At 48.5% G+C, this 21,696-nt stretch overlaps 9 protein-coding genes across 9 annotated transcripts; 5 read left to right on the top strand and 4 right to left on the bottom strand.

The window, feature by feature from the left end:
* Positions 1–756: 756 nt before the first annotated feature.
* N7487_003715 (uncharacterized protein) lies at positions 757–3,120 on the bottom strand (the record flags this gene model as incomplete). Its single annotated transcript, XM_056871462.1, has 1 exon — positions 757–3,120. The coding sequence occupies one exon, from the start codon at positions 3,118–3,120 to the stop codon at positions 757–759; it is 2,364 nt and encodes a 787-aa protein (XP_056729182.1).
* A 503-nt stretch (positions 3,121–3,623) lies between these two features.
* N7487_003714 (MDR family MFS transporter) lies at positions 3,624–5,545 on the top strand (the record flags this gene model as incomplete). Its single annotated transcript, XM_056871461.1, has 4 exons — positions 3,624–3,851; positions 3,928–4,697; positions 4,782–5,155; positions 5,214–5,545. 4 exons carry the CDS (start codon positions 3,624–3,626, stop codon positions 5,543–5,545), a joined length of 1,704 nt encoding a protein of 567 aa, XP_056729181.1.
* A 710-nt stretch (positions 5,546–6,255) lies between these two features.
* On the top strand, positions 6,256–8,004 carry N7487_003713 (cytochrome P450; the record flags this gene model as incomplete). Its single annotated transcript, XM_056871460.1, has 4 exons — positions 6,256–6,436; positions 6,489–6,706; positions 6,760–7,890; positions 7,939–8,004. 4 exons carry the CDS (start codon positions 6,256–6,258, stop codon positions 8,002–8,004), a joined length of 1,596 nt encoding a protein of 531 aa, XP_056729180.1.
* Positions 8,005–8,935: 931 nt separating this feature from the next.
* N7487_003712 (uncharacterized protein) lies at positions 8,936–9,599 on the top strand (the record flags this gene model as incomplete). Its single annotated transcript, XM_056871459.1, has 3 exons — positions 8,936–9,005; positions 9,072–9,418; positions 9,549–9,599. 3 exons carry the CDS (start codon positions 8,936–8,938, stop codon positions 9,597–9,599), a joined length of 468 nt encoding a protein of 155 aa, XP_056729179.1.
* A 283-nt stretch (positions 9,600–9,882) lies between these two features.
* N7487_003711 (nonhemolytic phospholipases C family protein) lies at positions 9,883–12,040 on the bottom strand (the record flags this gene model as incomplete). Its single annotated transcript, XM_056871458.1, has 4 exons — positions 9,883–11,186; positions 11,279–11,718; positions 11,777–11,859; positions 11,912–12,040. The coding sequence occupies 4 exons, from the start codon at positions 12,038–12,040 to the stop codon at positions 9,883–9,885; spliced, it is 1,956 nt and encodes a 651-aa protein (XP_056729178.1).
* An 846-nt stretch (positions 12,041–12,886) lies between these two features.
* Positions 12,887–15,116, top strand: N7487_003710 (uncharacterized protein; the record flags this gene model as incomplete). Its single annotated transcript, XM_056871457.1, has 7 exons — positions 12,887–13,187; positions 13,249–13,365; positions 13,422–13,753; positions 13,812–13,969; positions 14,023–14,226; positions 14,278–14,674; positions 14,733–15,116. 7 exons carry the CDS (start codon positions 12,887–12,889, stop codon positions 15,114–15,116), a joined length of 1,893 nt encoding a protein of 630 aa, XP_056729177.1.
* A 729-nt stretch (positions 15,117–15,845) lies between these two features.
* N7487_003709 (uncharacterized protein) lies at positions 15,846–17,729 on the top strand (the record flags this gene model as incomplete). The annotated part of the gene is made up of 2 exons (XM_056871456.1): positions 15,846–17,623; positions 17,678–17,729. 2 exons carry the CDS (start codon positions 15,846–15,848, stop codon positions 17,727–17,729), a joined length of 1,830 nt encoding a protein of 609 aa, XP_056729176.1.
* Positions 17,730–18,569: 840 nt separating this feature from the next.
* N7487_003708 (uncharacterized protein) lies at positions 18,570–19,010 on the bottom strand (the record flags this gene model as incomplete). The annotated part of the gene is made up of 1 exon (XM_056871455.1): positions 18,570–19,010. The coding sequence occupies one exon, from the start codon at positions 19,008–19,010 to the stop codon at positions 18,570–18,572; it is 441 nt and encodes a 146-aa protein (XP_056729175.1).
* Positions 19,011–19,619: 609 nt separating this feature from the next.
* Positions 19,620–21,399, bottom strand: N7487_003707 (Auxin Efflux Carrier superfamily; the record flags this gene model as incomplete). Its single annotated transcript, XM_056871454.1, has 3 exons — positions 19,620–20,849; positions 20,915–21,081; positions 21,141–21,399. The coding sequence occupies 3 exons, from the start codon at positions 21,397–21,399 to the stop codon at positions 19,620–19,622; spliced, it is 1,656 nt and encodes a 551-aa protein (XP_056729174.1).
* Between the last annotated feature and the right edge of the window lie 297 nt (positions 21,400–21,696).

The raw sequence follows: 21,696 nt of genomic DNA, 5'->3' as shown, positions 1-21,696 counted from the left end.
TTGGAGGTTGGATGTTGGATGTTAGAACATCAGAGAGGGGAAGCTTGGTAAATTACCGTATTAAGTGGTCTACGGTATTATTCCGAGTCATATGCGATTTGGCTGCATCCACGCATCAAAACAGTTAAACGGATTTCACCACCGAGCCGGCCACCCTAAAACACATAGTAAATGCGATCTTTTTCAAGCTTGGATTTCAACAACTGTGTTTTCATTCTATCTCCTTACTTGTCGATGGCTATTAATTAGACTTATTAATACTGTGTATCATTTTTAAAGAGAACAAAATGCTACATTATCGTCATTTCAAAAAATATCGAGAATTACATTGCAAAAAGCTAGAAACATATATATCTCAATCACTAAGTCGTATATGCTCCTAAAATTCCACAAAGAGGCTATATATCATCTAAAAAGCATTACGCTATAAGTAAAACTTTATATAGCGCACCGTTGTTGAGATATCACGTTGTAATTTATCGCATTTACTATGTGTTTTGGGGTGGCCGGCTCGGTGGTGAAATCCGTTAACTGTTTTGATGCGTGGATGCAGCCAAATCGCATGACTCGGAATAATACCGTAGACCATACGTTACATGAAAAGATACTGGTGTTAAGGAGCATATTATATAAACAGGTATGTAAGTAGCTCCCAATACATCTATCTATATATTTCCATGGGGATTCTCTTTGTAGATAGGACAAAACTTGTTATCAGGAATATCTGTCTGCAGACGGCACGAATATTGCGTTTTCTCATGCCGCGGTCCATTCTGTGCCGCCTTGTCCATCTTCTCCGGTGCCTCTCATTAAGTTGTCCAAAAAAGCCAAGTCTAGATCCTGGAATGCATCATCCTTAACTCTAGCTGCCGTCCCAGGGTATTCAAACTGCTGCATGGAATCATCCAAGAGAACTTCCGAGAGTAGCGGCGCAAAGAAAGCAGTTACGTTATTGTTGGTGCTGTTGCCGTTGAATTTATTACGGTAATGGTTATTATAAGAATCTGGAGGTAATGATGTTTCAAGAGAAGTCGGCTGTGTTTGCGTCTCTGCCTCCGGCCCTGCTCGTATGGTGACCGGAGGTTGGCTCTGTCGGTAGTTTCCTGGTGACACATATTGTGCTTGGGAACTCATCCCGTCAGTATGGCTCTCGCCCGCAGCTTTAATGACCCCAAAATACGGGATATAGACGTGTTTGCCAGGGTTGGTCGAGTCGTCAGATTGTGATTCTTCGGTCTCGGGCCCTTGTACGCTTACGCTTTGGGCACTTTGGAGGTCACCTTCAGCTGCCTTGGCCTCGATGGCGAGCAACCGGTTCAGCAACTGAGCACTTCGTGCACTCAGGGTGTCTGAGTTCAGACGGTTGAGCTCCTCCATGTTTTCTTGTGCCTGCTCGATCATGGCACGGTCGCCTGGATATTGGGCGGCGAGAAAATTATCGACCTGCGAGGAGCGGTGACTATCCAGATGAGCCAGTAGCAAGGTCATGGCGGCCATCAGGGCGGTGAAGTCGATGGTGCGGCAACTAAAAGCTACTTTGTTCCAGCGGCGCAGTATGATGAAGCGGGATAAGATCTCTCGCGAGGCGTTGACACAAGTGATTCGGGAGTAATCGAATTTACGCTCACTCGAGTCACGAAACATGTAGGGAAGGTGGAGCTGGTTGAGAAGGTTGTAATGAAATAATTGTTCTGACAGTCGCCGCATTTCCCAGAACAAAGCCGGCGAACCCATCGTCTCGCCGCTGAGGTTCGGAACCAGCCACCATCGGTTTGGCAAGCTCCGGGCCGATCGCTGCAGCTCCTTATCGAGATTTTGCGTCCAGGCGTAATCATAGCTGGCCGAGTCATATTCGTTGCGCTCCAAAATTTGCGATGCGACGACACAATGGATTCGCTCAAGACGACCACTGGCCGAATCCTTAGCGAGCATCGCATCGGACGCCATACTCCGATCGGTGGTACCTTGCGGCATACCCATCATAAGACACATCTGTCGATCGTAGAAAACTATGCGGAACCACATGAAGTGAGGGTACGCTTTGGTCTCCGGATGGAGGACCTTATACTGGACTCGAGCCCCCGACCCATGAAAGCCCATCGACTGCGCAATAGTCATGGCTCGCCGCGCAGTCATCCAGCTTCGCCGTAGATATCCGCAATTGGCTTGATACAGGCTCTCGATCATAACACATTCCAGAAATTCAATGCTGCCCACGAACCTGTCACTGGTGGTCACCAGACTGATCGCTTTATCCGCTAATCGTTCGCGTATGATCTGTGGTGGCTCTGAGAGACCCCGAAGCTCTTCATTAAGATCGGGGTGCAGGTGCTGGAGGAAGCTCGCTAGATGCAGCATGTGACGCGCTATCAGAACTGGGTGTACGTTCGGGCCCGGGATCTCGAGCGGGTGATTTTGTGACCGACGGCCATCCCGATCGAGAATACCGTACGGGGTGGTTAGGATTTCATGGAATGGGATAGAATTGTGGCCACCGCTGGCCTTGTAGATTCTGGCGGTATCTTGCTGCGAGGGCAAGGAATCGTAGAGAGTCCGGGACAATGGATCAGCCCCGGACGTGTCTGGATCACCGCCTAGCAGAGCAGAGGATGAAGGTCGGTCGAGAATGAGATGGTCATGAAGATGTTCGTGCTCAGCAGGGGTGTTAATAGGCTGATGAGATGCAGTGGACGCGTTATTTGAGGGACGTTTGTACATGGAGGCCGGGGTGGGGATGCCGTGGTTCGGCAGCCGGTCCGGGCCGTCTTCAGGCGTTGCTTGGCCATCGTTGCCGCCTGCGACACGGAGAAATTGGTCAAGTTGAGACTCCACTCGTCGCAAGCGATCCCGTAGCTGGCGGCTGCTGTCCAAAGGGGTGGACACTTTCTCCGGGAACTCCTGGCTCACACATTTGGTCCAACGTCGATGACAGCCAACGCAGACTGCATCATCAGGACCGTCAAATACGCATTTCATCTTCCGTCGCTTACATTCCCAGCAGCTGCGAGTTCCCCTTCGAAGTTTCTTACGTTTCGACGAGGGCGCCGAATCCCAATCATCTAGGTCGGGGGCGGAACTCCTGCGAGCCTGTGCCATACGCTGGGCAGAGGCAGCATCCATGATGGGTCTGGTCTGTCTGGCAGCTTAGTTCAAGGTACACGTTGATGGACACGAGTACCTCGTATAGCCTGGCAAGTTGTTTTGTCGCGGGCAGATGATTCAGATATGGGAAATGGGAAATGGGCCCAAACAATTTATGTGATTCGAACACCTGAGCATGATGGGCATTATCGGGGCTTAAAGGTTGTCTAGAGTCCTGGAGGTCCGGAAACGCGGCGGAGCAGTCGTTTGTGATCTTTTTGTGACCGTACCTTACGAAAGCCCAGGTAATATTCGGACCAAAAGAGCGCCAAGCCCCCATCGGTCTTGTTTGAGAGTTACATACTCCGCCGTGATATCGGCGGAACGGATTGCATCGCATCATTCACGATATTCATCCGCCGCAATGGGGTTTGGAGGTTTAAGGGGCTATGGACATATAAACTGCTCTCCTCGAAGATATCTCAAAATGGCAGACAGCTTCAGCATTCTTCTACTATCACCACGCGGACAATACGTGCAATATGTCGGCACCCACTTCGGATCCAGAGTCCAGCAAGAACGAAGCAAGCCATTCGGTTGACACTGCCAGCCTCGGAAACAAGGAACGAGGAAGCGATGATACTGAGGGGAGTAGTAACTTGAGCCAGGACCTGGACCAGGAATCAGAGCCGGAGTATGCGACATCCTTTCGCTTGATCATCATCATGTCCACCTTAAGTCTCAGTACTCTGATTGCAGCTTTGGACCTGGTCAGTATTATCCAGACCCAGAAGATTCCCCCTTTTATGCATGGTACACGACTAACGCGATCAATTCGGTCCACAGGGTATCGTTGCCACGGCTATCCCGAAGATCACCAGTGACTTTCACGCACTCGGCGATATTGGATGGTACAGCGGCGCCTGTTTCCTTCTCGTCGGTACGACCTCCGCTCCGTGGGGTAAGATGTACAAATACTTCTCGGCCCAATGGACGTATATGACAGCACTTGCCTTGTACCTAATTGGGAGTATCGTGGCCGCTACCGCACCTAGCAGCATTGCATTGATCGTGGGCCGAGCTCTGCAGGGCTGGGGATGTGCGGGCACGCTCGGCGGCTCTGTCCTGATTATTAACTTTACGGCGCAGCCTAAAACTCGCCCCTTGCTCATCGGTCTATGGATGGGCGTCTTTATGGTCGCTACGACCATTGGTCCCCTGATAGGCGGCGTGTTCACGACTGAGGTCACATGGAGATGGTGTTTCTGGGTGAATCTCCCAGTGGGCGGCACAGCTCTCATACTGCAATTCCTCTTTTTGCGCATGCCGAAACACATCAAGCCCGCCCCCGCGACGTGGAAGGAGATTCTACTGCATCTCGATCTCCCCGGCTGGAGTTTGCTGTTCACCTCGGTCATCTGCTTCACCTTGGCTCTGCAATGGGGCGGGCTGGAGAAACTATGGCGTAACGGCTCCGTCATTACCACCTTGACCCTTTGGGTTGCCTTGACGATTGCGTTCGTGGTCGTCGAGTGGTTCCAGGGCGAGTACGCCATCATGCCCTTGAAAATGTTGGCGGGCCGTATTACGTGGTCCAATCTCTTATATGCGTTCATGTGAGTATATTTCACACTTATCTTTGCCCAGAAGACTTGTTTGCTTTAACGTCAACGGAACTAACTTGCGATTACGTTGTCCAGTGCCAACCTAGCCAACTTTCAGATACTGTTTTATCTCCCTATCTACTTCCAGGCCGTTCATGGCATGTCCGCTATCAAGAGTGGCGTCTATTGCCTTCCATTCATGGCTTTCTACACCTGCGGTGCTATAGTTAGCGGTATACTCGTCGGGAAGACCCGCTTCCTACAGCCCATCGAGTTTATTAGTGGGCTGATAGCCGTTCTTGGCGCCGCCCTGATCTACTGCATCGACATCAACACCTCGAAGGCGTGGTATATCGGCGCTCAGATCCCTTTTGGGCTTGGAATCGGTCTAGGAAATCAGGTTCCGGTGACGGCGTTACAGGGTTTCGCGACGCCGGAAACCGTGGCAGCGACGATGGGAGTAGCTTTCAGTGAGTACTAGCAAATTCCATTTTAGCATTTGTGATCTCTGCTAATCTTCTCTCCCAGTGGCCCAATCTATCAGCGGGGCCTACTTTGTTTCGGCCGCCAATTCTATCTTCGACAACTACCTACTGCAGACCTTGGCACGAACTGCTTTTCAAATCGACTCGTCAAAGATCTTGTACATAGGAGTATCAGAACTTACAAATGTCTACAAGGGGAAGCAGCTGTCTTTGATTCGAGACGCATATATGGTTGGGATCAAGGATGTTTTTGCCTTCGCTCTGGCCGGTACCGCATTCACCGTAGTCCTGGCCCTTTTGATCCCCTTCACGAGACTTCCTTCTCATGAGACCAAGAAGGCTGAGGATAAGGAGGCAGCGGCCAAGGCCCATTGAACTATCATGCAGGGCACATAAACCGCGAGCATATCGGGCAAGAAACCAAACGCAGATCAATTCACAGAATGCGATCAAAGAGCGTACCAGAGGGGTTTTGGATACGTAGATTGATAGTCAATTTACTTAGAGAACCAGCGCTGGATACCCAGTGTGTCAGCAATCATCATGTTATAAATAGGGGGAACTAAAGGAATTCATCAAGCTGGTGGCAGAAATATATACATGCTTTGCAGTAGTCCTGGATTATATATATACGAAGTGTCGTCTGTATAGTTTACCCCTTTTCCGCCTTCGTATGCTGCACATCTCTAGTGAATTATTATTGTTCTACCCATAACATCGCGAGAAAAGAAAAACACTTAAAAAAAAAGAGGTATATTTTAAAAGAACGATAAAAAAAGACATCGGAGTGTTATCTTACCTATAACGTCCCTATTATAATCCGAAACTAGATAAATAAAAATGTTAGTCTTAAGCCATCAAAAACAGACACCTACAACATAGGCACCATCTACTCTTGTCAGCGTAGTAACTTGATAATTGCCGATCATACCTGGGCAATGGTCTTCATTCAACTTGTCATCCCAAATGTATATCGATCACAATTTAAGCGAGGTGTCCCCTCTCGCTCAAACTAAAACCCGGTCCTAGTGTTTATAGGTGCTGATCCGCAGAGCTTTTGTCACGACGGTTTGGGAATACCCACGATGGTCTGGACTCTGGTCGCTACGATCGTTCCAATTCTTCTTTTCTATCTTTGGAAAAAGGTTACATATTATCGAACGAAACAATATGCCGGGTTTCCCCAGCTTCCACCATCGCTACTATGGGGTCATTTGTCCACGCTCGGGAAACTCGTGAAGACAAATCGACCCAATATACACATCGGTCGGGTCAGGCACATTTGGGCTTGGAATACAAAACTGACTGTGGTTTTTAGATTATATCCTCAAATCCATGTACCATGGTCTCGGCAAGCCTGCGCTATTTATTGTCGATTTGCGACCAGTGAGCCATCCTATGTGCGTGATCTGCGATCATGATATCGCAGAGCAAATATCCAAAAGCTCGAAACTCTTTCAGTACAGCGCGCCCAAATCACACATATCTCGCTCGTACAGTGATATGATGGGTCCACTGTCCATTGTTCTTGCGGAGGTAGGTTGAAGGCCCGACCGAAGCACATATAGATTATACTAACCGAAGTCTAGAATGAAGAGTGGAAAAGCCTTCGCAAGCAGTTCAATCCAGGATTTGCCCATAAGCATCTCATCAATCTGATGCCATGTATTCTAGAAAAGACGCAACTTTTCTTGATGAAGCTCGATCATTACGCCAGCATTAACGAGGAATTCCCACTGGATGATCTATGTACAAATTTAACATTTGACATTATCGGCGCAGTTACCATGGATATTGATCTGCATGCTCAACTCGGAGAAGAAAACCAAAGTGCAATTGTTCGACTCTTCCGCAAACTAGGCTCGACCTATCGTTCCGGACACGGCGGATGGAAACTATTACTCCCTCTGCAAAGAAAGTTAATTTCTCGTCAACTTGGCGCGCAAATCAAAGAGCATATTAAGGAACAGTTTGAGGGGCAGTCAACTTCACACAATCCATCTTGCAGTGTCCTTGCTTTAAGTCTAGTCGAAACGCAGGAGTTAACACCCGAAGTTCTAGACAGGACTTGCGACCAACTCAAGACTTTCCTATTTGCTGGCCATGATACAACAAGTATCTTGCTACAATGGACATTCTACGAACTAGCTCGGACTCCACACGTCTTGCGCCGTGTTTGTTTGGAACTGGAAGAGATCTTTGGCACTGACTCGGACCCAACCCACATTCGAGCTCAAATCTTAGAACACGGCGAGAGTGTTCTCCAAAGGATGATCTACACCTCTGCCGTTATCAAGGAAATTCTTCGTCTGTATCCACCAGCTGCGACAGCGCGGTTTTCCAATCCAAACACCGGTCTGAGCGTTCGACTACCAGACGGTCAAGATATGTGCCTGGATGGGTTGATGCTCTACAACTGCCAGAGTATCATACAGCGCGACCAAGCCGTTTATGGCGACAAAAGCGATCAGTTTATTCCTCAACGCTGGCTGGAAAACGGCTCCACCATACCGGCGAGTGCTTGGCGGCCTTTCGAGCGTGGACCACGCAACTGCATTGGACAAGAGCTAGCGAATATCGAAGCCCTTGTGATTCTCGTATGTGCGACACGGCGATATGATTGGGAGAAGGTAGGACTTGGTTCGATCAAGCGGGATGGGTCAGGTGCGCCAATTGAAAAAGAAAACGGACAATACGAAGTTCAGTCAGAGCTGTATAATGTAAGAGTTCCACAGCTTTACCGATATGCATCTACTAACAAGGTTCAGACACTGGAGATTACCTCCAAGCCAGTGGATGGGATGAGGATGCGAGTGAAAATAGCGAGAGCATAGAATCCAATAAGTTATCGTTTATATTGGTTATAATGCAAACCACTCAAATTATTAAACCTCATATATAATATATTAGTTCATAAGAACGCGCTCCTTGACGACATCCAAAATTCTTATGTAAAAGTGATGACTGGCCGGATATATTCTGAGACATTCAATGCAGCCAAGGGCTTCTGCTCAGATGCCTGGTAAACTGGGTCCAGTTATTCAAACCGCGAGAGACATAGGACAAACTTAGATGCATTGGTATGAAAAGGCAAACCAATACTCAACCCTGTCAGGCGACTATTTATCTGCATGGTCATTATTTTTAAAGCGGTTTTTTCAAGACATCAACATACCTATAGGTATACAGTATGTTTTAGACAAGCTCAATAATGGTAAGCTCTGCAGACCAAGTAAGACCAAGTAATAATATGAAAATCTAAAGATAGATGTTGTCTCCTGGCTACAAAGCAAGGGATAACTGCAGAAGAACGAGACGAACATCCCTTGGGCAAATAAACCCTAGAGGCAATATTCTATAAAGGGAGGCTCGGCTGAGCCATAGAGTGTGTGCCACTTATACGAAGTACTCCGTACAATATACGAGACTGCACACATTCCGTAGCTCGCGCCCCAGGATCGAATCGGCAGCGCCGATCACTCCTCATGCCAAGCAGGCGGAATTTTAATTCGAATCCATGTGGAGAGACTGAGTGAAACATGATCATTCAAATTTCACGGACGGGGCTTTTTACTTCCGAAGTTATAATTAGAGGACATTGGTGTCGTCGGTGGCACTATACACTATATTGCAGACATAATATAGTACATATTCCCCTATTTTACTTAACTATAAAAACCCTGGTTCTCACCGACTTATTAACGTTGAATATATTTCATCTACAATTCTCCCTCTTATCTACCATTGAACCACCACAATCTCACAATGAAGTTCACCACAGCAATCGTCGCTTCCCTGGTGGGAACCAGCACCGCCTTGTTCGACAAGAACCTGCGTATGTAATTCTATATACTCATCTGCAATGTTTCAAACTAACAATTCCTTCTTTGTAATGATTTAGCTTGGGGTAAACGTGACTACGCTTGCGTTAACGTCTACCAAGGCATCCCTGACAACTCAACCGTCTCTGCTGGCCAAACCGTGCGTGTCCAGTTCGACCGCAAGCCTACGGGACGCTGCCCAGACCCATTGAGCCAGTACCCCGGCGACGACTACAGCGTGTGGTTGTACAATAACCCCGTGCGCAACCTGGATACCATCTCCTTCGACCAGTCCATCAAGATTACAGACGGTATCAAGGAGAAGGCGGGTCTTGTCGATATCACTATCCCCAAGGACTTGCCCCAAGTCAAGGATGGCTCACTTTGGTATTTGAGAGTGGGAACTTCTCTGTCAACTGCGCCACAGGTACGTTGCTTTTCTTTTTTGGGTGGTTTATTTTTCGCTTTTGCATTTTTTTCGGACTGAAATTATCTGCTTTCGGGCTGTGTTTATCTTGGCTTTTACTTGGTTTCAGGGGCTAACCACTATTATGCAGATGCCCTCCTTGTTTAACGCTGCCGGGCCTTTCACGGTTGTTAGTGCATAGATGGCTTGGGCTCGATTTACAACTTGGCCAAAGAGGGTGTATGATCTTATTTCGGCGTGTAATAATAGTCATATCACTAATATAACTGCCATTTCTTTACTGATTACAGTGGTACGAATAAATTGGAGCATATGTATATATTGAGTTTGGGTTCAGGCTCCTGGCTGATGAGAATAATCCAAGTCTTGTTACTAAGATACTATGAATAATTTGGTGCTTGGGCACCTGGTTCGGGACGACCATGCAGGATTCCGTAACGTCATAAAATGCGAAGTCTAATCATCTAATCACGGAAGGAGACACTGAAGACCTTGTAGCCACTGATAGGTTTGGCATGGCTACCTTCAGCATTTAAGTGTCCGCTCTTGTCAATATCAATATACTGCCCTTTCTCCACAAACTGCATAGTATAGCCAAGGCCACTACCTAGGAAGGTGAAATGCACTTGGGCTGCATTTGCACTCTGGCTTTTGGGAAGCAAAGCGCCACCGGAACCGACCCATCGACCATCCAGGGCACTGGAGATGGTAAATATATGGCTCTCCTCGTCATTGTTGTAGTGGATTACCCAACGCTGGGACTTATTGTTGTGCTGAGGGCTTGCAGGGCTGGACGCAAGGTGGTTGCCTTCAGCTGGATTTGTGATAGCGACTCCATTCTTCTCAAAAACTAGGTATCGGCCCTCGGTGAGGTAACCGACCACTTCCTTGAAACCCTCTTCAAACCACAGAGTATTGACATCCGTTTCGTTGCTCTGTTCTCCATATGGAACATCAGGACGTGTCTGCGGGTGACGAGACTGGCAGTTAGATGTACCAGTATACTCGCCCTTGTCGTTGGTATCAACAGTCCCGGCATCTGGAAGATTGGGGAGAGAGTAGTCTGGATGATCCAAATCAAGCGCGTTGACTAGATTAGACATGTGCTTGCGTCGCCATGAAACCATCTGATCGGTTGTGATATTTTTGTGTCCTCGCGCCGTCAGCCATTCCTCAAGGAAGAGAATCTGAGAGTTATGGTCTGCCCGCTCAGTGAACACGCGGTTTCCTCGGGTCCATGGGGAGATCATATAGAATGGTACTCGGAAACCAGGCCCCACAAAGATATCCGAGAACATACCCAGGGGATCCTGCATCCAGTCTCCCGGGGTGTCTTTGGGGGAATGGAAGGGGGTGACATGGTCACCAAAGCCGCCAGTCTCATCAAAGCTGATCATCAGAAGCGTCGAGTTATACTTCGGGCTACCGGTGACGGCATCGACGACCTTCTTCTGGAGCCAGGCTCCATCCTTTGGCATGTATGGTGGATGCTCAGACAACTCGGATGGGCCAACGATGAAGCTAACCTCGGGCAATGTGCCGTTGGCGGCAGCCTGGTAGAAGGAATCGAGGCCAACAAAGGACATCCCCTTTTTGGCTAGAGGGCTATTTTTCGGGGCAGTTTGAAACTGCTCAAACCAAGCCAGAGGGTTATCATCGAAATTGTTTGTGTCTTGGAAGAGTTGCCAAGAGACTCCTGCCTCTTCATAAAAGTCATATATGGTTTTCCATTTGAGTGGGTAGCAGTTGATTCCGTGATTATCACAGCCTGTATAATTTTGGTCAGATCGTGGAACAGCTAAGATATGATTGTCTGAAGGAATGAGAAGACAGGTAGGAAGCATGACTGATGATACATACCTGGTACCTCATTGTTGTCAATGTATACACCTCCCTGGTCCTTTTCCTGAGGACTGCCAGGAACATTGATCGAACCGCTGACCAAAGTAACCCGATTAGGATTGGTGGCAGTGATTTGACTTTCCTGTTTGTAGATCAGTCTCCAATTCCTTTGGAATCGACTCTGGACTCGCACCTGATACATGTCTCCCGAAGTCCAACCCTCAGCAATAGCAAATTGAACTGGAATATCCTGCCGCTTTAAGTAACCCCAGCTCCAAGGTGTGTTTTTAGTCACCCAGTGGTTGTTCAACCCGTTATTTAGAGACTGTTGGTTCTCCTCATAGCCGTTGCTACCCGCAACCATGCACTGAATCGCATCATGCCAATCGCCACCTTGATATCCAAGATACCAGGGTAACAATGTCTTGGTCTTGTTTGACTGAGCCGGGTCGACTAGTCTGACACGGAATATCAGAACCAATTTCTTCCCTTAGAGCTCCGGTACCTAGCACTTACTGATGCCAAACCGAGTTTCCATCGGAGTTGACCTGGACATTAGGGTCATTGAAGCCCCGGACTCCGGGCATAGTGCCAAAGTACTGCGATTTAATGAGCATGGAGTGAACAGTTCATAACGCAGAGAAAACGCACCGTGTCCCACGAGCGATTCTCCTGCATGAAGATTACGACATGCTCGATGTCGCTTAAAGACCCCCCAGAAACGAGAACAGCTTCTAAAAGTACCCCGATGGCGGTACACTTCAGCAATTTGAAAGCCATGATCGGTAATTGCGGAAGGGATGAGGGGAAAGAATTCAACTAAGAGAAGAGCCCATTACTTATGTACCCCCCCAACCAAGCATGCAGAGAGCGGAGAAAATCCAGCGAAGAGTAGCATTGTATGTACCTATGGATCCCCCAACAAGCTTTGAGACTTGGTTACATCTGCAGGCATGATTCCCACATGACAGCTCCAGACCGTTCAAGGAAAGAACGAATCGGAATATAGGGATTGAAACACAGGGATGGGCTGACATTCTTGGTGAGGCACGGCGCCGATCATGCACAATAGAATAATGCACATATGAATCGAGTTATAGTGGAAGAGAAGGTGCAGGTGCACTGTTGATCCAATCTGATATGCGGCTGTCTCCACGTGAAATTCTGTTCCATGGTTCGATCACCGCTAGGAAGGAACATACTTTCGGCAGGAACGATCTTGTTTACTTTTGGCTTAGTTCCAGGGTGCCACAGGTACTTTTTAGTATGTACCTGTTTTATTTACTCAGTGTATATCAGTGTATATGGGATCATTGCGCTTGGACATTACATTCAACTACGGAGTAATTATTTTACCTTCGCTCTGATTGATCAAGGAGGGCACGTGTGTTGCATGTCTTTCTGTAAGGTCGCATCACGTTGATCCTTTTGACAGCAAGGGTGGCATGAGGTCCTAGCGCGGAATGTTCTCTCTAGCACTCGCTTGGCACTTGCCTTCTTTATATATATGATATACTCGAAGTTAAATAGGCTACTCCGTATACTCTTCTCGGTTGCTTCCAACCCACGCAGGGGCGGTACGGTCGGAAAATTGTCCCTAGTCCAGATCAATTGGCCCCTCGACCAATGCCGGGGCTGTCACAGCGGCCATGGCCGATCGTTGGCTGCTCATTGGCTGCATGTTTACTGATCGGATTGATGTATTTTCTCCAATCATCTATCTTTCTCGTGCCCTTGATTTTACCTGGACGGCATCATCAAAACATTCAAGAACATGAGGCCATCACTGTCACTGCTCGGCCGCGGATAGAGCTTCACCCGGAAGATCATGTGTACCGGCCGGCGGCGACCCAATACTTAGATTGGCGTGTAACCTCGGATTTTCGCAGGCCAGATGGGGTATTGAAGCGGGTCTATCTCATCAACGGTTAGTTGGAGGAACTGACTGGTATCACCGTTGTCGATCTGACCGGAGGATATTGAACTAGGCCTGTTCCCTGGACCGACGGTGGAGGCCCGCTCTGGTGACACCTTGATCATTACTGTTACCAATGCCTTACCGGATGAATCAATTGCTATACATTGGCACGGCCTTCATGTGGCTAGTAAGCATCTGCCTTCATCAGATCTTAATCAAAAGCATTGGGGCTAACCCACATAGATGCCATGGATGGTGCAGTGGGGATTTCACAATGTCCCGTGCCTTCTGGAGGACATTTTGTTTATAATTTGACAATTCCGTCCGATCAGAGTGGCACTTTCTGGTACCATGCTCATTCGGGGGTCTCGCGGGCGGATGGCCTTTATGGTGGGCTGGTCGTCCATGCACCAACTTCCAAGTCGACTGCTCGAGGCTTAATATCTTGGGGGAGCGGTAATGCCCACCATTACAATTATGATAGAGAACTTTTGCTTCTAATTGGTGACTGGTATCATCGCCCTGCGCGTGATGTTCTTGAATGGTATATGGACCCAGGAAATTTCGGAAACGAGGTGAGTCCTGAAGTGTGGCCCCAAACGGTTGGAGAGTACTATCTGACACTGGTGTTAGCCTGTTCCTGATTCCTTGCTCATCAACGGGGCAGGATATTTTGACTGCATGATGGCGGTACCTGCTAGGCCGGTAGACTGTATTGATCAGCAGGTGAATAATTCATTTATCGACCTCGATCCCCACGCGACATACCGAATTCGCGTAGTCAACACTGGGTATTTCACATGATTATCAACCCCAAATTGGTTATTAGCTGACCAGTTCATAGAGCACTAGCTGGGCTGAGTCTCGTCTTCGACAACCACCTCCTGGATCTGCTCCAGGTGGATGGTATTGATGTGGCACGCTCCAAAGAGACAAATATAAATTCCCTCGGCATACTCTTCCCCGGGCAACGCATGGACTTTGTTCTTCGGCCATTATTAAAGACCTCTGAAAAGCAGTCACACATGATGGTTCAGTTGGATCAAGAGTATGAACAGACACTCCAGCATTCATCGGGTGGTTGCTAATGTCTCACCAGTGGCTTCAAATACGCCAACCCGGTATTGACGCCAGATCAAACCTTCCCGATCAACTACCGTTCTGATGCCGTCGAAGGACCTCCACTGAAGGCCCACCATCTCAACATCGGGGAAGCACCCTCCGCGCCCTCTATCCTCAGTTCCATTCCTCCCACCGCGCAACAGACGCACATGGTGTACACCAAGATCCAAAAAATGGCCCGATATTCCAACAAGCCATTCGGCTACTTCAATCAAACTACCTGGAGACCCCAGCAAGATCCACCTGCTCCATTGGCCTCTATACCACGGGCTAAATGGGATGTAAACCAATTCGCAATAACCACGGGGCTAGAGCCTGTATGGATAGACCTGGTAATCAATAATCTTGACGAAGGATCTCACCCTTTCCACCTGGTACGAGGACCCCTTCCCCACACAATGACGATAATCCACTAATTAATATCCACTCCAGCACGGACATCACTTCTACATACTCGCAGTACACCAAGCCGAATTTGGCTGGGGCTCTTATAATCCATTCATTGACAAAATCCCACCACACTTAGAATCCGAGTCAGATGGGTTGAAAAATGACACAGTTGAGGCTCATAAACCCAATGGTTATGATTCCGGTCTGTACAACACATCCCAGGCTGCTTTGCGTGACACAGTCCAGATCCCAAGTCGCGGATATGCTGTTCTCCGTTTCCAAGCGAACAATCCTGGCGTTTGGCTTTTTCATTGCCATATGCTATGGCATTCGGCGACAGGTATGGCCATGTTGATTGATGTGCAGGGCGATCCAACGGGATTGGCTGCGCACGCTGATGGCGGAGAATTATGTCCTGCTTTTTGAAATGTATTAACTGCAGCTGGTCTAGGGATTAGCTAACTTGCTAGTAATTGCACTCTAGACCTTAGCCTTTTATTAGATTTAGATAATTTTGTGAACTTTTGCCAACCCAATTCTAGGCCCGAAGTGGGCATCCTCGGAGATGAGCGACGATCCTCAGGGGTAACGGGAAGGGGTGCTCACAGCCTATTGGAAAAGAGCTGACCAGCTACGGAGAACTTCGATTACTCCAATTGATGAGGAAAGAGGTCGCGTGTCAAGTCAAATCAATTTTGGGACAACATTGATACTCCCAAGAGCCTCAAATGGTCACTTCTCGCTTGATAGTACGGGGGGGCAGCCTCGAGATGACCTCGGACCACATTTGAAGCCCCCAGGGCTTTTACCCCGGTAAGGCACCGTCGACAGATCGATGAAAATTCTGAGGCCCAACTTCCCAGCGGATTCATTGTACTTTTTACTCCACACAAAGTACATCCAAAGTACGGAGTACATCCTCGGACGCCCTCAGATGGCCGTGTCGATCCCCGGGCCCACCGGCCCCAATGGCCCCCAATGGCCCACGTTCGCGTTTTCGCGTTTTGTGGCTATAATTTCTCCTTTCTTTTTTTCTTCATCTGTAATTGGGGAGATATTACGCGTCTTTACTATTAGCTATAGTACTCCCTCAAGATGCAAGCAATTCGTTGCGTTCGATCTTGGGTGCAGTCACTACAGCTCGGCCTCGTGACTATGGCTGAAGCCATTCACTCAGGGACATGGAAGGGACAGCAATACCAGCTCCTTCAAGGGGCTCGGCAGAAATCTCAGTACTATTACTCCCAAAATACGAAGAGAACTTTTACTATTCCTGGGGTGGTGATAGGGGCTATGTTGGTCCTTTGGTATCTCTTCTCGCATCCACTGCTCTATTTCACACCCATCGACGAGCGTGCTTGCCAACATCCAGTCATTCGACTTGTTCATGATGCCGAGCAGGCTTTTAACAAAACTTTGGGGCACCAGTCGAAGTCATTGGATGAAGCCGTGGCGGAATACCAACGACGGTATAAGATGCCACCGCCTCCGCACTTCGATGAATGGTATGCGTTTGCAATGTCGCGAAAGACAGTCTTGATTGATGAATTCGATACGATATATCATACTTTGCTGCCTTTCTGGGGAGTTTCACCTAGTACGATTCGTTCGCGTGTGAGAGAGGACCTGGGGTATAATAATCATGTCATGGGCGTTGCCATCCGCGACGGCAGAGCTATCCATTTGGGCAATGGCCAAGGGGGATTCCAAAAAGACGCAACAATGAAGATTCTTGACAAGTTCTCCCAATGGTTGCCTGACATGAACATGGAATTCAACGTACACGACGAGCCGCGAGTGGTAATTCCGCACGAGGAGCTGCACATGATGATCACTGAAGGCTATGCAGCTCACGCTCGGCTGAATTGTAACTCGTCGTTGTTGAACGTATTTTCGCCGGGCGATTTGCATGATCCTATCCCACCAGTGCCGGTCTCCACGACCAGATTCAACAACATTGAGCGCCAAGAGACCTGGCTCTACTCGCGGCTTTCATGTCCACTAGACACGCCTGCTAGGGCACTAGATAGTAACGCACCGGATAACTCAAGTGCCTACGCAGTGGGTCCTCTGGGATTTGTGTTCAACCAGACTGCCGCTAGTGATATGTGCAATAGCCCTTCGCTGCGATATCGGCTGGGGGTTTTTGATCACCCAAACTCTTTCAAGGTGACAAACGAGCTGGTCCCGATGTTTTCCATGTCCCGTCCGTCTTCGTTCCAGGACATTGCAGTTCCCTCGCCATATTATTACGAAGGCATATCACAATTCGATGCCGAAACCTCAGTTGAATGGGACAACCAGAAACCCCAGTTATACTGGCGCGGGAAAACAACCGGAGGACATAGTCGAAACGGCACCTGGCATAACCTGCAACGTCAGCGTATCATCGGAAACCTGACCCATCCGCAATCGCCCCAATATCTTATGCAACCAAAGAACGATTCAAGGTGTATTGCGGGCCGCAGCGATGGCTGGGAGGTGAAAGTGGCAGATCGATCCCAGATCGAAGGATACTTCAATACTCATTTCATGGAGATCGTGGATTGCGACGACGACTGCCATGACGAGCAAATGTTTTTCAACGATATCGCGGAACCAGACCCACCAAGCGAGGCCTGGAAATACCGGTATCTGTTAGATATGGATGGTCATGCCTACAGCGGGAGGTTTTACGCCTTCATGCGCAGCAAGAGTGTTCCATTCAAGTTGACCTTCTTTCGGGAGTGGCACGAGGACGTCTTGGTCCCATGGGTCCACTACGTGCCGATTAACAAAGACGGGAATGAGATTCCTGAGTTGATACGGTTTTTCGAGGAGGATCCTGCTGGTCAACAGATTGCTCGAACTATCGGTGAAGAGGGCCAATCCTGGGCGGCCAGGACGATCAGAAATGATGATATTGACGTCTACATGTTTCGACTTTTCTTGGAGTAAGTTTGATAGAACATAGGTTCAATGTTGACCGTACTAACGTGAACTTTCAGGTATGCTCGTGTGCAAGATGACCAGAGAGAAAACCTGGGATTTCGGTTGTAGAAGCCCCGTGGAAGATCAGGTATATCTACCACGGTCAGTTTTCTGACAAACCCCCTACGAATGTGGTCGATGGGTACCCAGACCAATCTGAGTCCTAGGCACAACAGTGCCACTGCATCCATAACTCACCAAGATGAGATGAGTGGCCACTAGCATGGACCACTGCTATACGACATGCGCATGTCCCTTTTGCCTGCGGTCTGGATAGGATTTTTCAAGGTGAATGTCTATGAGCTTTCACTTCTGAACCAGGCGCAACAGTATGGTCTGCGATTGTGCATCGAATGACCCAGTTCGGCACTTCGCAGGCTATGGTGAGCTTGAGGACTCTAGCGGGGGTCAATCGGCAACCAGCCTATCTGATAATGATATCGGGTCTAAACAGGCTTGAACTGTTGCGGAGGGGGCAGCCTGCGTGGATTTGTTTCTTCTCTCTCGGTTTATATTTAAATTGAATGGGAGAATGCATATACAACCATGGGTTGGTCTTCAGTTGTCCCTGGCACGGTTGCTTAGTCTACGACGGGTTGAGACTTGTACGGGATCTGGGCCACAGTTGGCTTCTTCATGGAACTGTGTCGTTATCTGACTACTTAAATACTTAAATGTTATTTAATGAACTATTTGGATATATATCTCAGTTTCTACTCCGGCGGGAATGTCAAAGTGCAGAGAGACGCAGTAATAGCTCCCATTGAGCTATAGACCACAGAAGAGACAATCAAAAACAAATAGACAAATATCTTTTCTGGTGAAATCAAACGTACAAGTTTCTTAGGCAGGAACTGCCCAAAAGAATCAAAATGTTCACTTTTAACCCCTCAAGTCCAGTCCAGCATACTAAGATTCATCCGCCGTCCTAGAAAACAACAAATCCTGCCCATCCAACAGGAACCTCCCCAAGAAATCCAAAGAAACCCAACAATACTTCTGCGGCGCACCCTTCAAGAACCCCTCAACCAGGGCCTCCTCCAAGCTAACGGGCGTCTTCAACCTCCACAGCATGAGAATCTCATATCCGTACTTGGATTCACTCAATCCGGCATTGAACTCCACATTGCCGATACCTCCATCATCAGGAACCTCTCCTGGAACTTTACCCGGAGAGATACGGGCAACGTATTCGATTTGTTTGATAGGGCTGGTGGTGTAGAACCAGATGTGTTGGATGCTTGAGGGGAGGAGATAGCTGCGGTATTCGTGATTCTTGGACCCCGAGGCGATATTTTGCACGTGCTCCGGTTTTATGCTCATGAAGATGTCTGAGGTTGACTTTGTCATTTTGATGGGTTGATTGGATTTGATTTTCTTGAAGGTGTGTGGGGTTTGTGCTATGTTGATGCGGGGTGTTTTCTCATGCAAGTTTATATCATTTAAAGTGCTGATGCAGTCAGCTGTATGGATAACGGATGTATGTCATTTTTTTATTATACAGACCCTCATCAAGTGAGTTGTCCCCAAAAACGCTTAAGCAAAGGAAGATACACAATCACATAGAGATAGGAACCACGTTAGGTTCATAGGTTGAGAACGTACAGTCTGCGTACAAGGAATAATGTCAAAAGCAACGCCAATCCCCCCCCCACCGAAGAGAAAAAGGAATGGGTAATTACAAGTGTCCAAAGAGAGTGAATACAAAAACCCCGAAAGAAAAGAAAAACAAGACTAGAGAGGGAAAGACCAGCTTCACCGTTCAGGTTCAGGTGAAAGCAAAGAGTCTACGAAGCAGCAGCCCACTCAACGACCTCTAGAGCACACATTACAAGCACGAGAGTTGATGGGAGGATCCTGGAAGGGGGAAAAAAGGCCATGTTAGCAATGATCAATGCTTGAGATCGACGACCAAGGGGTCGAGGGTGTCTTTTCTCTATAAATAGGAGGGATAAGGACTTACCAGACAACGTAACTCTGGAACAAGAGTTTCGACATAGCGCCAACATAGACATTATTGATCTGACAGATCTGCGCCAACTGCAAGGCTGATGGCGCACCCGTGAGCAGGAAGCAGACAATAATGAAAATCGGATCGTCGAGAATACTAATCGGCACAAACTTGGCCATGACCGCCAAAATTGGAGCCATGACAAGAGTCGGAAGAAACATGCGCGCAACAAGTGAAGCGATGATAAGCTTGCGCTCGTCACGGGGATGTTCCACATCCGCCAGGGCTTCTTCGGGGATTGTATTGCGCGCCAGGTTCGCGCCGAGCACAACCAGGATCAGCGGAACGGCGACCTGTCCGTTCGACTCAATTGCGCGGGTGACTGAGTTACGTACGAAAGTCCCATCGTCGAAGAAGAGGTGCTGGAGCACCGGGACAGAAGCGACAATGATGGACACTAACATTGCCCACAGGGGTGGGTTCATGAAGTCCCATAGGCCATTGAGGAAGCGACGCAGTCCGAGAGTGGTCGATGCGAGGCCCTTTTGGACGTTTGGCGGGAGGCGCGCGTGGATCGCGTTAATTTTCTTCTCGCGCCACTGGCTCAGGCGGTCTAGCGATTTGCGTAGAGACGCTTTGTAGCGCTGGAAACGCGTTTTCTCGGCTTCTTGGGCTTCGCGCGCGGTGATTTCGACATCCGGGAACTGGAGGATGTCGCCTTGGGAGCTTTGGCGGGGGAGGAAAGGCCCGGTAGGTGGCGGTCCAATTACTGAGGGTGTATCATCTGAGTCCAGGTCGTCTGAGTGGGTGGAGGGCAGCTTCAAGTAGGAATAAGTTTGCGTTGACACGGGTGTTTGGTCGCCGGATGGGAACCGGCCGTCGGTGTGTGTTGCGTGGTGCAAATCGTCTGAGCTGCGTGTTCTGACTAGCGGTTCATCTGGGTCGGTTTGGTCCGGGTTGTCGCTATACCGCGCCTGGCCCTGTTCGATGATTGATTGGCCACTCTCGTCGCGTTCCGCCTCCTCGAGGTATCGATCCTTGGGCGCCAAAAGAATGTGGTATCCCCAGCTCCAGCGCACAAGTTGACCTAGCTGCTGGAAGATCAACAGGTATAGAATGCCGCGTGCAGCGACTTCGTCATCGTTGTCGTTTGGGAGCCGGTCCCAGTGGAGGCCTTTAAGGGTCTGCGAGAGCGAGATGACGAGAGAGATCGGCAGAGAGTTTGAATTGCCAAAGACCTACAGAGAAGGGGTCGTTAGGATGTGATATTCGACTCTCTCGAATGGCAGGGCCCAGTACATACCGCCATGGCAGCCACGAAATTGGACTGTCGCTTCTTGAAACGGCAACATTTTGCGACAACGAAGGAACACAAGTATGAGACAAGAGTCTGGACAATAAAAATAACCGGGATGATAGCCAGGTCTGTCAGCTTTTCGGCGGTTAATTGTGAGCCCAATTTGGTAAAAACTGGGAACAGGAATCAGCTACGCCACCAAAACATCTCATGAGAGCAAGGGAAGCCATACTAAGGCAGGGGGTGAACAGAGTCACATTCAGATTTGCCACCAGCTTCTGAGCATCGGCACCAAACATGCCCTGACGGGCGACAATGTAACCAGGGAGGCTGACGCAGACGACTTCCAGCACGGCAGAAAAGACAAGCAACACTAATTGAAAGAATGGGGGGTGGCTTTCATGGGCGCTTATGAAGAACCGGTTGCCCATTGGGGCCTGGGCAATAGCATTGACATTTTGAAATGATCGGGGCGAGTTAAAGATGGCCATCAGTCAAAAAGATTGTTAGATGGGGAAATAAAAAGTGAAGAAGGTTAAGGAGAGAATTCGCCTTTAGATATGAAAGCTTGGCAGTCTTCCAAGGTTGCCCACGTTGATAGCTCTTTGGTGGAGATTTGTTGCCTTATCTTTTGGACTGCATTCACTGCATTCACTGCAGTAGGTTATGAATAGTGCAATGCTTGTAATTTAAACACTATTTCTAATATTTCTATACTGTAGATTATATTAATTTACTACATTAACCTAGTGCATCTCTTAGAATAATATAGAAGGTAACCTTGGAAA

Source organism: Penicillium crustosum (genome assembly GCF_028827405.1).
Source record: "Penicillium crustosum strain IBT 35664 chromosome Unknown utg000002l_segment0_segment0, whole genome shotgun sequence".
Classification (NCBI taxonomy): domain Eukaryota; kingdom Fungi; phylum Ascomycota; class Eurotiomycetes; order Eurotiales; family Aspergillaceae; genus Penicillium; species Penicillium crustosum.
Note: the sequence above shows the minus strand (reverse complement) of the source record. Positions and strands in the feature narration are given on the sequence as shown.